Consider the following 16,366-nt stretch of genomic DNA (forward strand, 5'->3'; position numbering starts at 1 on the left):
CAAATCTTGACTAGATTAGAATAGATTATAGTCCAAACTATAGTCCAACCTAGAGTCCAGATTATAGACTAGACTATAGTCCCGACTATGGACTAAGCTTTAGTACAGAATATAGACTAGACTGTAGTACATAGTATAGCCTAGAATATAGTGCAGACTATAGGCTACACTATAGTCCAGACTATACATAGACTATATTCTAGTCTGTCGTGCGATTTATAGACTAGACTTTAGTCCAGAACTTGGGCTCGAATTTAGACCAATCTATAAAATAGACTATTGCTGTGACTTTTGATTCTTCTCTTTAGATTCTACACAATTTAAAATTTCATACCAAATCAGCTCAACTCATTCCGAGGCAATTCCGGGAAAATGTTAGCATAACATATGTATAATATGTAATAATTACCTGAAAATAAAACAAAAATGGATACCATTAGTTTTAAAATTAAATCTGAATATTTCATAAAAATAAAAATAAAATTTTTACGTGATATTTTTTTTAACTACATATTTTCTTCTTAATTAACTCCTTTCTTAAATATTTGTTAAATATGCCTCTTTTTTTCATAAAACTATTTAATTAGGAGAAGTTCAAGAAAAATAAATAATTTGAAATTAACGAAAATTTTCTATAGAAATCATAAAGTTCTTTGAATAAACCCTAAAAGATATGTAATAAAACTAAAGTTTTTTAAGATTATTTTCTTTTAGATTTTTTTTCTACTTTTTAAGAGGAGAAAAAACTTTATTTTACATAATTGTGTAAGAATAGTTTTGGCTTGCTGACCACCAAGTTTTTTACTTTGTTCCATTTCCACCAATCACAAGTAATGACCAAAACAACTAAGAACTTTTACCACTCAACTAAACTTAAAATAGGGAGGAGTTGCTAAATGAATTGGAGAAAGTAAGTGACTGCTATTAGATGATTTTGAAGTTAACTATGGAAAATTTATTCACCCTACATAAGGCCCAATAAGACAAGAACTAAAACTGAAGTCAAAAAAACTAGAAGTGAACTAGAACGAAACTAAAACAGAACTAGAACAGAACTAGAACAGAACTAGAACAAAACATACCTAGAACAGAACTTGAACCGAACTAGAACAGAACTAGAACAGAACTAGAACAGAACTAGAACAGAACTAGAACAGAACTAGAACAGAACTAGAACAGAACTAGAACAGAACTAAAACAGAACTAAAACAGAACTAGAACAGAACTAGAACAGAACGAGAACAGAACTAGAACAGAACTTGAACAGAACTAGAACAGAACTAGAACAGAACTAGAACAGAACTAGAACAGAACTAGAACAGAACTAGAACAGAACTAGAACAGAACTAGAACAGAACTAGAACAGAACTAGAACAGAACTAGAACAGAACTAGAACAGAACTAGAACAGAACTAGAACAGAACTAGAACAGAACTAGAACAGAACTAGAACAGAACTAGAACAGAACTAGAACAGAACTAGAACAGAACTAGAACAGAACTAGAACAGAACTAGAACAGATCTAGAACAGAACTAGAACAGAACTAGAACAGAACTAGAACAGAACTAGAACAGAACTAGAACAGAACTAGAACAGAACTAGAACAGAACTAGAACAGATCTAGAACAACTAGAACAGACTAGAACAGAACTAGAACAGAACTAGAACAGAACTAGAACAGAACTAGAACAGAACTAGAACAGAACTAGAACAGAACTAGAACAGAACTAGAACAGAACTAGAACAGAACTAGAACAGAACTAGAACAGAACTAGAACAGAACTAGAACAGAACTAGAACAGAACTAGAACAGAACTAGAACAGAACTAGAACAGAACTAGAACAGAACTAGAACAGAACTAGAACAGAACTAGAACAGAACTAGAACAGAACTAGAACAGAACTAGAACAGATCTAGAACAGAACTAGAACAGAACTAGAACAGAACTAGAACAGAACTAGAACAGAACTAGAACAGAACTAGAACAAACTGACAGAACTAGAACAGAACTAGAACAAACTAGAACAGAACTAGAACAGAACTAGAACAGAACTAGAACAGAACTAGAACAGAACTAGAAACAGAACTAGAACAGAACTAGAACAGAACTAGAACAGAACTAGAACAGAACTAGAACAGAACTAGAACAGAACTAGAACAGAACTAGAACAGACTAGAACAGAACTAGAACAGAACTAGAACAGAACTAGAACAGAAATAGAACAGAACTAGAACAGAACTAGAACAGAACTAGATAACAGAACTAGAACAGAACTAGAACAGAACTAGAACAGAACTAGAACAGAACTAGAACAGAACTAGAACAGACAGAACAGAACAGAACTAGAACTAGAACTAGAACTAGAACTAGAACTAGAACAGAACTAGAACAGAACTCGAACAGAACTAGAACAGAACTTAGAACAGAACTAGAACAGAACTAGAACAGAACTAGAACAGAACTAGAACAGAAATAAAATTAGAACATTTAGTGTTGAGATTGTATTTAACTGCTGCATATACTGACTATGCTTTTAGTACCTCCTATTGACTTTTAACTTTTTTCCTTAAAAACAAGAAAAAGCACCAAAATTTCGCCAACGATTTATTAAATTTTATATTTGCTTTTTTTCTTCCAATTCAGAAGAACATAATCATTTAATATTATACTTATACAACAAACTGCCTAAAAGATTGAAAAAAGATGTCGATAATGGTGGGAGGAAACAAAAATAATAATGCTAAAGTAGAGGCAAAAAAAAAAAATTTAGAGAAAAAATAACGGTTTATAAGATAAAAATCGTTAGAATTAAAATAAAAATCAACCTCAACAAGATGTAAATGATGAGGTTGAACTGAATACTTTTAGCAGTGATGATGAGATAGATGCACATGGAAATATAAACTGTGAGGAAAAAAACGTGTTAATGATGACAAGGTTTGAGGTTTTTTACAAGACAGTCAAACTTTTCTATGGTTGTTAAAGGTGGATGGATGGATGGTTGGATGGTTGCCTGAGTTAAAGTTGAACATAAAATTGTGAAGGAAAAAAGTTGGCATAAAAAACCGCATCAAAAGAAATCATTTCGTGTGCCTGCTTGATATTATAATTAAATAGACATTTTTTTAAGGCAAAAAGTTGTCTTATTTTTAGAAGAAGAAAAAAATATGAAAACAAATTAAGGTCATAAACTCGTACATACATGTGTGTCAGTTCCTGTCAGTTATCATTCTATTTGAATTTCTTATTTAAAGGGCTCTTAAAGTCATATTAAAACTTGGGTATCTATAACAAATATGTTTCGGTTTGTTTTCCGAATAAGAATTTTAATCCTTTAATATGTTGTTTGTGTTTTATTTTTGCATTTTTTTTTCCTTCTTTCCGTATATTTGCATTTTGTATTGCAAAAATAAAGAAAAGACAAAAGAAAAAATCAAAAGCTCTTAAGAAATGATTTAACATCTCCAAGTGTTTTACAAAGTCTTAAAGGGTTTAGCCTTTCACTCGTATAGTCTTGTTAACAAAAAAGGGGTTGTTTAGCACAGAGCGGTAGCTGAAATATTGGTTAAACTCTGCAGTTTGGGGGTATAGTACATATATCCCAAACTAACTGATCTTTTACTACAGTTCATCATCAAATGATATAATTTGCACTTCTTGGATTTTTGTGACGCCTTTGTCTTTTCATTTAATTGTAATTATTTTTTTGCAAGAATTTTAAAACTCTTATGCACTTTTATCCTTTTGCCTTTAATTTCTATTTTAAGAAGTTTTTTTTGCAAATAATATTTTTTCTTGTTAAGATTTTTTCTTTTATTTCAACTTCCTTACAGTAACTTTTTTTCTCAACTTTGCATTTTTTTCCTTTCCTTTGTAATTTCATCCTAGGCTAAGATGAATAAATATATATTTTTTTTTTTTTCGTTTATAATATTTTATTTTACTTCATGTCGAATTTTTGTCAGAATATGCAAAATCAAGTGTTGCAGTAGTCAGTTCTATCCAGTTTTGCTTTAAGATGCAGTTCAGAGTAAGGGTTTGTTAAAAAATAAATCTAAATGAAAAGTATTTATTACAACCTTAAGTTAAGGCAACCAACCACCCCTTTTGTAGATTTATTATTTTGGGTTATTTTAATATTTGTTGAATACTTAGGCTGTTGGGTTTCCTCCCCGCTTTGTTGGACAAGTGCATTATATTTGCAAAGTATCTGTCTTAAAAGATGTTTTATTTTTTGTGAAAGCAGGAAGGAGTAAATGTTTGTCAAGTTTCTTAAAACGCATCTTCTGGTTTATGAAAATAAAAGTTGTGGGTTTGGCAACTTGTAATTAAAGTAGAAATATTAAAATGCAGGCGGCAAGAAGCTAACCACCTCCTCTGACTTCAAATTTAGGTTTTTTATAGCCAAATATGTCTTAAAAAGGCTCTTGAAATATACAGATTTTCTTTGCGAGCTGAGATTAAAAAAACAGAATCAGAACTGAACTAGAACTGAACTATAGCTGAACTAGAACTGAACTAGAACTGAACTAGAACTGGACTAGAACTGAACTAGAACTGAACTAGAACTGAACTAGAACTGAACTAGAACTGAACTAGAACTGAACTAGAACTGAACTAGAACTGAACTAGAACTGAACTAGAACTGAACTAGAACTGAACTAGAACTGAACTAGAACTGAACTAGAACTGAACTAGAACTGAACTAGAACTGAACTAGAACTGAACTAGAACTGACTGAACTAGAACTGAACTAGAACTGAACTAGAACTGAACTAGAACTGAACTAGAACTGAACTAGAACTGAACTAGAACTGAACTAGAACTGAACTAGAACTGAACTAGAACTGAACTAGAACTGAACTAGAACTGAACTAGAACTGAACTAGAACTGAACTAGAACTGAACTAGAACTGAACTAGAACTGAACTAGAACTGAACTAGAACTGACTAGAACTGAACTAGAACTGAACTAGAACTGAACTAGAACTGAACTAGAACTGAACTAGAACTGAACTAGAACTGAACTAGAAGTGAACTAGAAGTGAACTAGAACTGAACTAGAACTGAACTAGAACTGAACTAGAACTGAACTAGAACTGACTAGAACTGAACTAGAACTGAACTAGAACTGAACTAGAACTGAACTAGAACTGAACTAGAACTGAACTAGAACTGAACTAGAACTGAACTAGAACTGAACTAGAACTGAACTAGAACTGAACTAGAACTGAACTAGAATTGAACTAGAATTGAACTAGAACTGAACTAGAACTGAACTAGAACTGAACTAGAACTGAACTAGAACTGAACTAGAACTGAACTAGAACTAAACTAGAACTGAACTAGAACTGAACTAGAACTGAACTAAAACTGAACTAGAACTGAACTAGAACTGAACTAGAACTGAACTAGAACTGAACTAGAACTGAACTAGAACTGAACTAGAATTGAACTAGAACTGAACTAGAACTGAACTAGAACTGAACTAGAATTGAACTAGAACTGAACTAGAACTGAACTAGAACTGAACTAGAACTGAACTAGAACTGAAGTAGAACTGAACTAGAACTTAGTCTTAGCTACTGTATTATATTTTCAGAATTTTCAGATGCAGGAGTAATAAACGGATATCGAAGGGTCAACGGAAACTTATAGCCTTCAAATCATGATATTACAGAATTTTTTAAAATAAGCTAAGTGTCGAGTAATTTAATATTTCATGAAATATATTGTGAAAAATCCTTCAAGTAATTATAAATATTGCTTAAGCAATGCTTCCAAATTATCTATACGTCACATGAGAAAGGCTTATTAAATGCATGACTATATAATACATAAAGTGCTGTTTGTCATAATTTTTTGAGATACACTAATCCTTAGATTTAGAAAAAACCTCAAATGATTAATAAGCACAATACAAGAGTGAAACCTAACGAAAAATACAAAATACAAGGCTACCAAAAATAAATATAACTACACAAAAACACATACTGATAAATGGAAACCATCACCACATCGTATTCAACAAACAAACTTACATGTTAAAAGACTCAAACCCTGACATATTGAAATTATAAATCATAAAGCTGAGAGCGGTAAAAAGCAATTCCTTTAATTGAAAACTTATGCGAAACAAAAAAAAAAAAAAAATGTGAAGACAACAAAAAAAAAATTTGCCAACTGTAACAAAAAAGGATAAATTTTATCCTTTTTTGTTAGGTAACACATACTCGCACACACACACTAATGAAAATGAAATGCACTTTCAAAATATCATACATAGATATTTGGTTGCACAAACACATACTCTTACCAGCAACAGCAAGTTTCATAGGCATATAAGATTAAGTGATTGAGGCAGACAATGAAAAAATGTGTTGCAACGAACTTTTTAAGTATGTTGCAGCATGTGTGAGCAAGTGGGTGGTTGGTAGTCAAAAAAACAAAATACTAAAACTGTTGAAAACTGCAACTTTTTTCTGGTGGTGTTGTTGTTGTTGCCTTTACAAATACCCAAACTTATAGTGTTGCAATTGTGGTCGTTGTTGTTGTCTCTAACAATCTAGGCCTTATAGGTTCTTCCCCTGCAGCTAAACAAACGGATTTGATTTTGTATTTTAATCCATATAGACACGTTTGTAATAAGGACTTTAGGCCTTTTAATGATTGACTTGTAGCAGCAACAACAACAAAACACCCCCCAAAAAATTAAAAAAAATCAGTTTTAGTAAATATTAGAAAGAAACAAACATGTAAATAAAAACGCATTCAATGCACAAAATCACTCATTTTAACAGGGCTACGAAAAAGAAGGATATTTTAGACAAAGTTTAATATTTTAGGTTTTATTTATACATATCTATACAAAAATACTTATACATACATATGTATGTACATTTATGTATTGAACTACCCTTCAGCACTGGGTGTTTGCAAACAGTTGTTAAAAAATTGCGATTATAAATTCGAGTAAACGTGATCTACAACTTATCTAGAACTGAGAAAACCCTAGAACTAGAACTGAATTTTATAAAAAGGAAACATTGTCTCCTTTTAAAACTGCTGGTATATGTATAAATATTTTTTTTTCATTTTCCATAAGTGTTTCATAAATCTGAAAGTGTGTAGGTATATACATACATATATGCTTATTTGTATAAATATAGTATTTTATTAGCAAAAGATGCATTAAATCCGCATTGCAGCCAATATTGCAATTGCACTTATTATTCTGTTGTTGTGTTTTTTTTTACTAAAATGTGTAGTAGTAGAAAATTTATATCCTTTTTGTTTTGTAAATCAAAGTTTTGTTGTTTTGTGCACAAATCACATGAACGAAAAATAAGCATATGAAAGTCAAAGTAGTCATACACATGCTTTCACATGAAGAACTTTTACAAAAATGTGCTAAAATAAGTGCAATAAGCAGGACAATGTTTAAAGGGTCTCACTAAGGGATTCTAGAGGGCCTTTTTTGAATAGAACATCAAGAACGGGGAACGATGTAAAGGAATCTGGTCAAGGAGAGCACACCAGAGGTAGAGGCCTAGATGCATTTCTTTGGATCTGGTATAACAACCAATTTATCTAACTAACTAACTACTAACTAACTAACTAACTAACTAACTAACTAACTAACTAACTAACTAACTAACTAACTAACTAACTAACTAACTAACTAACTAACTAACTAACTAACTAACTAACTACTAACTAACTAACTAACTAACTAACTAACTAACTAACTAACTAACTAACTAACTAACTAACTAACTAACTAACTAACTAACTAACTAACTAACTAACTAACTAACTAACTAACTAACTAACTAACTAACTAACTAACTACTAACTAACTAACTAACTAACAACTAACTAACTAACTAACTAACTAACTAACTAACTAACTAACTAACTAACTAACTAACTAACTACTAACTAACTAACTACTAACTAACTAACTACTAACTAACTAACTAACTACTAACTAACTAACTAACTAACTAACTAACTAACTAACTAACTACTAACTAACTAACTAACTAACTAACTAACTAACTAACTAACTAACTAACTAACTACTAACTAACTACTAACTAACTAACTAACTAACTAACTAACTAACTAACTAACTAACTAACTAACTAACTACTAACTAACTAACTAACTAACTAACTACTAACTAACTAACTAACTAACTAACTAACTAACTAACTAACTAACTAACTAACTAACTAACTAACTAACTAACTACTAACTAACTACTAACTAACTAACTAACTACTAACTACTACTAACTAACTAACTACTAACTAACTAACTAACTAACTAACTAACTAACTAACTAACTAACTAACTAACTAACTACTAACTAACTAACTAACTAACTAACTAACTAACTAACTAACTAACTAACTAACTAACTAACTAACTAACTAACTAACTAACTAACTAACTAACTAACTAACTACTAACTAACTAACTAACTAACTAACTAACTAACTAACTAACTAACTAACTAACTAACTAACTAACTAACTAACTAACTAACTAACTAACTAACTACTAACTAACTACTAACTAACTAACTAACTAACTAACTAACTAACTAACTAACTAACTAACTAACTAACTAACTAACTAACTACTACTAACTAACTAACTAACTAACTAACTAACTAACTAACTAACTACTAACTACTAACTAACTAACTAACTAACTAACTAACTAACTAACTAACTAACTAACTAACTAACTAACTAACTAACTAACTAACTACTAACTAACTAACTAACTAACTACTAACTAACTAACTAACTAACTAACTAACTAACTAACTAACTAACTAACTAACTAACTAACTCTAACTAACTAACTAACTAACTAACTAACTAACTAACTAACTAACTAACTAACTAACTAACTAACTAACTAACTAACTAACTAACTAACTAACTAACTAACTAACTAACTAACTACTAACTAACTAACTAACTAACTAACTAACTAACTAACTAACTAACTAACTAACTAACTAACTAACTAACTAACTAACTACTAACTAACTAACTAACTAACTAACTAAACTAACTAACTAACTAACTAACTAACTACTAACTAACTAACTACTAACTAACTAACTACTACTAACTAACTAACTAACTAACTAACTAACTAACTAACTAACTAACTAACTAACTAACTAACTAACTAACTAACTAACTAACTAACTAACTACTCAGAAACCAACTAACGGTCTGCCTTTTTGGTACAGGCATAACTCTTTTAAAAATACGAGTATAACGATGAAGTTTATTATAAAGCAAGTTTAGTATAACCGCCACTAGATCCCATATAAAGATAAAATTTGACGTATCTATATATCTACCAAATTTTATAACGATCGGTAATTGAACTTCCTTCATAAAAATTGGACAACAATTATTTGTTTTTAAAGCTTTATATTTGATAGTGGTTATAACACTTGTTATTTTTGAAAAGGCTCCTTAGTGAACCCTATATATTGCAAGAAAACACTTTTCATGATTCTTTCCAAATACAATAAATTGGGCCCCTTAGGAGCCGTTCCTTTAAAACGTTTCATTACTTTCAATCTGCTTTTATGGTCTGCTAATACAGATAAATAATAATAATGCCAATAATAGTGCATAGAGGCTAGAAAGTGGTAGAGAGTTGGCAAAAGTAGCAGCATTATTTAAAAGACTCATTTGGAATTGAAAAAAAAAAAAAAAAAAAATTATATAGAAAAAATGCAAGAACTTTTGAGTTTTTTTTCTCCACACATAAACAATACAAATCCTTCAACAACAATTTTTTTCACATTTAAATATTTTTGATTTTTTTGTTTTATTATCCTTTATACATACACACATAGAAAAAGTGTTTGTTTCTCTATACAACTCCTATACTCATACTTAAGAATATTTCACACATGTGAAATGCATATAAACTGCGTTTTGATTTGGTTGCTGACGTATTGCTGTTTTTCGATTCTTTTTTTCTTTGTAATGCACATGCAATCTTGTGCATTTCAATAAATAAACAAAAATATACTTTTACAATTTGTTTTTGTCTATATGTAGATTTATTGCAAAATCCAAACGGCATTAGTTTGGGAGTGTGTGTGTGTATGTTTGGATTACTTATCTACTCCTTCCTTTATTTTGAATTGCTTAACTTTTTTTGGGTGTATTTTTGTTGCAACAAACTCCTGGTACTTGGTAATATATTCTACTATATGCAATTTTTGCTGGCCATTATCCTTGTACGAATCTGAACTTCTCTATATAGACATTTTCATAATATTTTTGTTTACTTAAGTTTGTGTGCGTTTTTGTTTGCCTGCTGACTGCCTGCATGTGCGAGTATTTGCAACTTTTTTTTTGCATTTTTTTCCAAATGCATTTTATTGTTTTTATACCCTCCACCACCATCAGTGGTGATAGAGGGTATATATAACTTTGTCATTCCGTGTGTAACACCAAGAAATATTCATCTGAGACCCAACAAAGTATATATATTCTGGGTCCTTATCAAATTCTGAGTCGATTTAGCTATGTCCGTCTGTCCGTCTGTCCGTCTGTCCGTCTGTCCGTCTGTCCGTCTGTCCGTCTGTCTGTGTAAAACACGCTCACGATAAAACGAAGCAATAGAGTTTAACCAAATTCACCCAAAATGTTCTTCATTTTCCTAAGTTGTTTGGTATTGCAAATGGGCAAAATCGGTTCACACCGGGAAAAGTTATGAATCAAAATTTAAAACAACCTCGGAAAAAAATAAGCATTTTTTACACATTATGATATAATTTTCTCGAAAACTGTGCAAGATAATTTCATGGAAATCACCATATATTCGTTTCTGCACAAGATCTTGATCCATGCTGAAAATTGCCAGAATCGGTCCACAATTTCATATACCTCCCATACAAAAGTACAAATTCCCGGAAAATGGGTTTTTTGTTAATAACTTCCGCTACAATGTCGATATCTTCACAAAATTTCACAAATTAAAATCTTATGTCAGTAGAATTCTTCCAGAGGAAAAATTTTATGGATCGGTCCATAATTGGACATAGCTCCCATACAAGGTCCCCTCCCGAAAATCACTTAAACGCGCATAACTCATTACTAAATTAAGATATCTATATAAAATTTGGTACAAGTATTGCCCACATGCATAGAAATATTACCGTGAAATTTTTTTCCGATCGGTCCATAATTGGTCATAGCTCCCATACAAGGTCCCCTCCCGAAAATCACTTAAACGCGCATAATTCATAACTAAATTAAGATATCCATATAAAATTTGGTACAAGTATTGCCTACATGCATAGAAATATTACCGTGAAATTTTTTTCCGATCGGTCCATAATTGGTCATAGCTCCCATACAAGGTCCCCTCCCGAAAATCACTTAAACGCGCATAACTCATAACTAAATTAAGATATCCATATAAAATTTGGTACAAGTATTGCCCACATGCATAGAAATATTACCGTGAAATTTTTTTTCCGATCGGTCCATAATTGGTCATAGCTCCCATACAAGGTCCCCTCCCGAAAATCACTTAAACGCGCATAACTCATAACTAAATTAAGATATCCATATAAAATTTGGTACAAGTATTGCTCACATGCATAGAAATATTACCGTGAAATTTTTTTCCGATCGGTCCATAATTGGTCATAGCTCCCATACAAGTTTCCCTCCCGAAAATCACTTAAACGCGCATAACTCATAACTAAATTAAGATATCCATATAAAATTTGGTACAAGTATTGCCCACATGCATAGAAATATTACCGTGAAATTTTTTTTCCGATCGGTCCATAATTGGTCATAGCTCCCATACAAGGTCCCCTCCCGAAAATCACTTAAACGCGCATAACTCATAACTAAATTAAGATATCCATATAAAATTTGGTACAAGTATTGCTCACATGCATAGAAATATTACCGTGAAATTTTTTTCCGATCGGTCCATAATTGGTCATAGCTCCCATACAAGGTCCCCTCCCGAAAATCACTTAAACGCGCATAACTCATAACTAAATTAAGATATCCATATAAAATTTGGTACAAGTATTGCCCACATGCATAGAAATATTACCGTGAAATTTTTTTCCGATCGGTCCATAATTGGTCATAGCTCCCATACAAGGTCCCCTCCCGAAAATCACTTAAACGCGCATAACTCATAACTAAATTAAGATATCCATATAAAATTTGGTACAAGTATTGCCCACATGCATAGAAATATTACCGTGAAATTTTTTCCGATCGGTCCATAATTGGTCATAGCTCCCATACAAGTTTCCCTCCCGAAAATCACTTAAACGCGCATAACTCATTACTAAATTAAGATATCCATATAAAATTTAGTATAAGTATTGTCCATATGCATTGTTTTCCTATCGATCCATAATTGATCATAGCTCCCATACAAGGTCCCTTTCAGAAAAACACTTAAAGGCACATAACTCATTACCAAATAATGATATAAATAAATACTATTTTTGTTCATAAATACTATTTTGTAATGCAAAAAGCACTTAATGTTATTTCAAAAATTTTTTACGATCGGTCTATATTTGGTCATATTTCTCATACTAGGTCCTGCCCCTAAAAGCGCTTTAACCGTATTTAACTATTTGCATTATAAATTTGTGTAGAACAAAATTATATATATGTATGTATTTTGAAAATCCTTAAATCTTTCACACACATGCAAATACTAGATATCGCTAAAGCATATCTTAGGGCGCTATAAAAATTTAAAAGGAAGTGGCGTTTCTAATGTTCAATAAATCTTGGAATTGTAGTAGATTTAAGCTGTTTAAATCTTGGGTTTTTTCTATTTATGACATGAGAAAACTTATTTCTACAAATATTTTATTAATTAGAAATGTATTAATACAAAAGTTGCTGGTGGAGGGTATTTAAGATTCGGCTCAGCCGAATATAGCACTCTAACTTGTTTGTTCTGTTTTTATAAAAAAAGAACTGCATTTACTGCATTGTCAATGTTCTACTTCAGACATTTATATATTCTTTTTGGTTGTTTTTTTTTTGAACGCTTTTTTTCTGTTGTGTTGATTTTTTTGAGGTTATTTAAGTTGTATTTTCTCTGAATGAGGGGTTTGAGTCTTCAAAATGCAAACTTATTTTTGTTGTTGATTGCATTTCTTGCTCGTCATCGTCTGTGGCGGTAGTATGAGGATTTCGTTTGCTTGATATTTCATTTCGTTTTTGAGTTTATAATTACATTTTGCCTCTGGAGTACTCTACTCGTACTTATTTTTTAGATATAAAAGAAGACCTATCAGCTATTATTTTATGGTGAGGGGCATGGGGGATATAGAGGGAGAGGTAACATTTATTTTGGTAGTATATAAAAAAGTAAATTAATTTTTTATAAGGAAACAATTCCCCAAAAGATTAAAATGCAATAAGAGCCTTAAGATTTTTTGGAGATAAAAAGATGCAAGTATGACGTTAGCGTGGAGGGATGAGAGATTTCAAATGAAAATATTTTCGTAAGTAATTTAGTTTTAAGAGAATTTTAATATATGTATCAGCAGTAACCATAATTTCGGCATAACAGAATATTATTTAATATTTTATTTTAATAAGATAAATTATTTTTTTTTAGTAAGAAAATATAGTCGGACATGCCCGATCAAAGAGTTAAACTTTATATAAAACTTATTAATGCTAAATTTCATTCCGATTCCAATTTACTGAACTAGAACTCAACTAGAACTGAACTAGAACTGAACTAGAACTGAACTAGAACTGAAACTAGAACTGAACTAGAACTGAACTAGAACTGAACTAGAACTGAACTAGAACTGAACTAGAACTGAACTAGAACTGAACTAGAACTGACTAGAACTGAACTAGAACTGAACTAGAACTGAACTAGAACTGAACTAGAACTGAACTAGAACTGAACTAGAACTGAACTAGAACTGAACTAGAACTGAACTAGAACTGAACTAGAACTGAACTAGAACTGAACTAGAACTGAACTAGAACTGAACTAGAAACTGAACTAGAACTGAACTAGAACTGAACTAGAACTGAACTAGAACTGAACTAGAACTGAACTAGAACTGAACTAGAACTGAACTAGAACTGAACTAGAACTGAACTAGAACTGAACTAGAACTGAACTAGAACTGAACTAGAACTGAACTAGAACTGAACTAGAACTGAACTAGAACTGAACTAGAACTGAACTAGAACTGAACTAGAACTGAACTAGAACTGAACTAGAACTGAACTAGAACTGAACTAGAACTGAACTAGAACTGAACTAGAACTGAACTAGAACTGAACTAGAACTGAACTAGAACTGAACTAGAACTGAACTAGAACTGAACTAGAACTGAACTAGAACTGAACTAGAACTGAACTAGAACTGAACTAGAACTGAACTAGAACTGAACTAGAACTGAACTAGAACTGAACTAGAACTGAACTAGAACTGAACTAGAACTGAACTAGAACTGAACTAGAACTGAACTAGAACTGAACTAGAACTGAACTAGAACTGAACTAGAACTGAACTAGAACTGAACTAGAACTGAACTAGAACTGAACTAGAACTGAACTAGAACTGAACTAGAACTGAACTAGAACTGAACTAGAACTGAACTAGAACTGAACTAGAACTGAACTAGAACTGAACTAGAACTGAACTAGAACTGAACTAGAACTGAACTAGAACTGAACTAGAACTGAACTAGAACTGAACTAGAACTGAACTAGAACTGAACTAGAACTGAACTAGAACTGAACTAGAACTGAACTAGAACTGAACTAGAACTGAACTAGAACTGAACTAGAACTGAACTAGAACTGAACTAGAACTGAACTAGAACTGAACTAGAACTGAACTAGAACTGAACTAGAACTGAACTAGAACTGAACTAGAACTGAACTAGAACTGAAATAGAACTGAACTAGAACTGAACTAGAACTGAACTAGAACTGAACTAGAACTGAACTAGAACTGAACTAGAACTGAACTAGAACTGAACTAGAACTGAACTAGAAACTGAACTAGAATGAACTAGAACTGAACTAGAACTGAACTAGAACTGAACTAGAACTGAACTAGAACTGAACTAGAACTGAACTAGAACTGAACTAGAACTGAACTAGAACTAAACTAGAACTCTTGCTTTAATTAATAATTAAATTTCTTGACCATTTCCAAAATATTTGAATTTATAAAAACGTAAACTCTTCATCTGCTTCAATTTCATTGTTCGTTGAACCCTTTAAACTAAACAAACGTTTTCGTCATCAAGAATGTCTTCAAGAACAAGCTGGACCAAAGTGTTGTTAAATCTGGAAAACGGCACCATACTAACACGCACCCCATTTCATTGGCTGTTGCTCTTAATCTTCTATACAATATTTTTCTCTGGCATATTCGCCTTATGGTTTCTATGCTATGGGATTTTTGAGATGTCTCTAACACCACAAAGATCTAAATGGCTTCTAACGCAACCGGGTTTCAGTTTTGAACCAGCAACAACTTTTCGTGAGAATTATTTGAAAATTGAGTATCATGAGAAAACCCTAAAAGAAGTGGGCGGTTTGGTGGATCATATTAATAAAGCTCTAGGAAAGTATGGGCAAATACCAGAGGAATATTTTGGTGAATGTCATAATCATAATTATTACGGCTATAGACAAGGCAAACCTTGTATTTTTCTTAAGATAAATCGTATAATTGGATTTAAAACTTTAGCGCTAGAGAGTATAAACGATTTGCCTCAGGATGCTCCGCAGGAATTGCTGGAATATTTGGAAAATATACCCCAACAACAACTTAAACAGCACATATGGATTTCCTGCGACTCCAGACCTTCAGTTAAGTTTATGTATTATCCTCAGCGTTTTTATAAAATTTCCGAGGTGGATTTTGTTTCTGTTGTAAACCATTCGAATGGTTTTTATAATGAGAGTGATTTTAAACGTATTATAGCAGTACAACTTGATAATATTTCCTTAAATGTTAAACATCATATACGCTGTTTTCTCTGGGCTAAAAATATTGTAAGAGATCTAAGAGGGAAAATGGGCAGAGGTTTAGTGCGTTTTAGTTTGGAAATTAAACTTTAAACTGTATAATGTAAATTTATAGTTTTTTTTTTGTGAATTGTTGTTAGCAAACCTTAAAAGAGAAAACTTAATATAATGAATTAATAAAATTAAAAACAATAGAAGAAAACGGATATGCAATGAGAACAGTGGTTAAAAAAATTGAAAAGTGTTATAAAATTTAATAACTAGATGAGAAGTCAGAGAGGTCAAAGGTACATAT

At 31.5% G+C, this 16,366-nt stretch overlaps 1 protein-coding gene across 1 annotated transcript; it reads left to right on the forward strand.

Moving 5' to 3' along the window:
* Nucleotides 1-15,324: 15,324 nt before the first annotated feature.
* Nucleotides 15,325-16,164, forward strand: LOC119605958 (sodium/potassium-transporting ATPase subunit beta-1-like). Its single transcript, XM_037959309.1, has one exon. It carries the CDS (start codon nt 15,346-15,348, stop codon nt 16,162-16,164), a length of 819 nt encoding a protein of 272 aa, XP_037815237.1. The 5' UTR covers nt 15,325-15,345.
* The last annotated feature ends 202 nt before the right edge of the window (nt 16,165-16,366 follow it).

This window comes from Lucilia sericata, unplaced genomic scaffold (assembly GCF_015586225.1).
Source record: "Lucilia sericata isolate MDLA Ls3-8-SP2 unplaced genomic scaffold, ASM1558622v1 Contig000540F_arrow, whole genome shotgun sequence".
In the NCBI taxonomy this organism is placed as follows: Eukaryota; Metazoa; Arthropoda; class Insecta; order Diptera; family Calliphoridae; genus Lucilia; species Lucilia sericata.

Coding starts and splice junctions, on each gene's coding strand:
- LOC119605958 (XM_037959309.1), top strand. CDS start 15,346: ATGTCTTCAAGAACAAGCTGGACCAAAGTGTTGTTAAATCTGGAAAAC.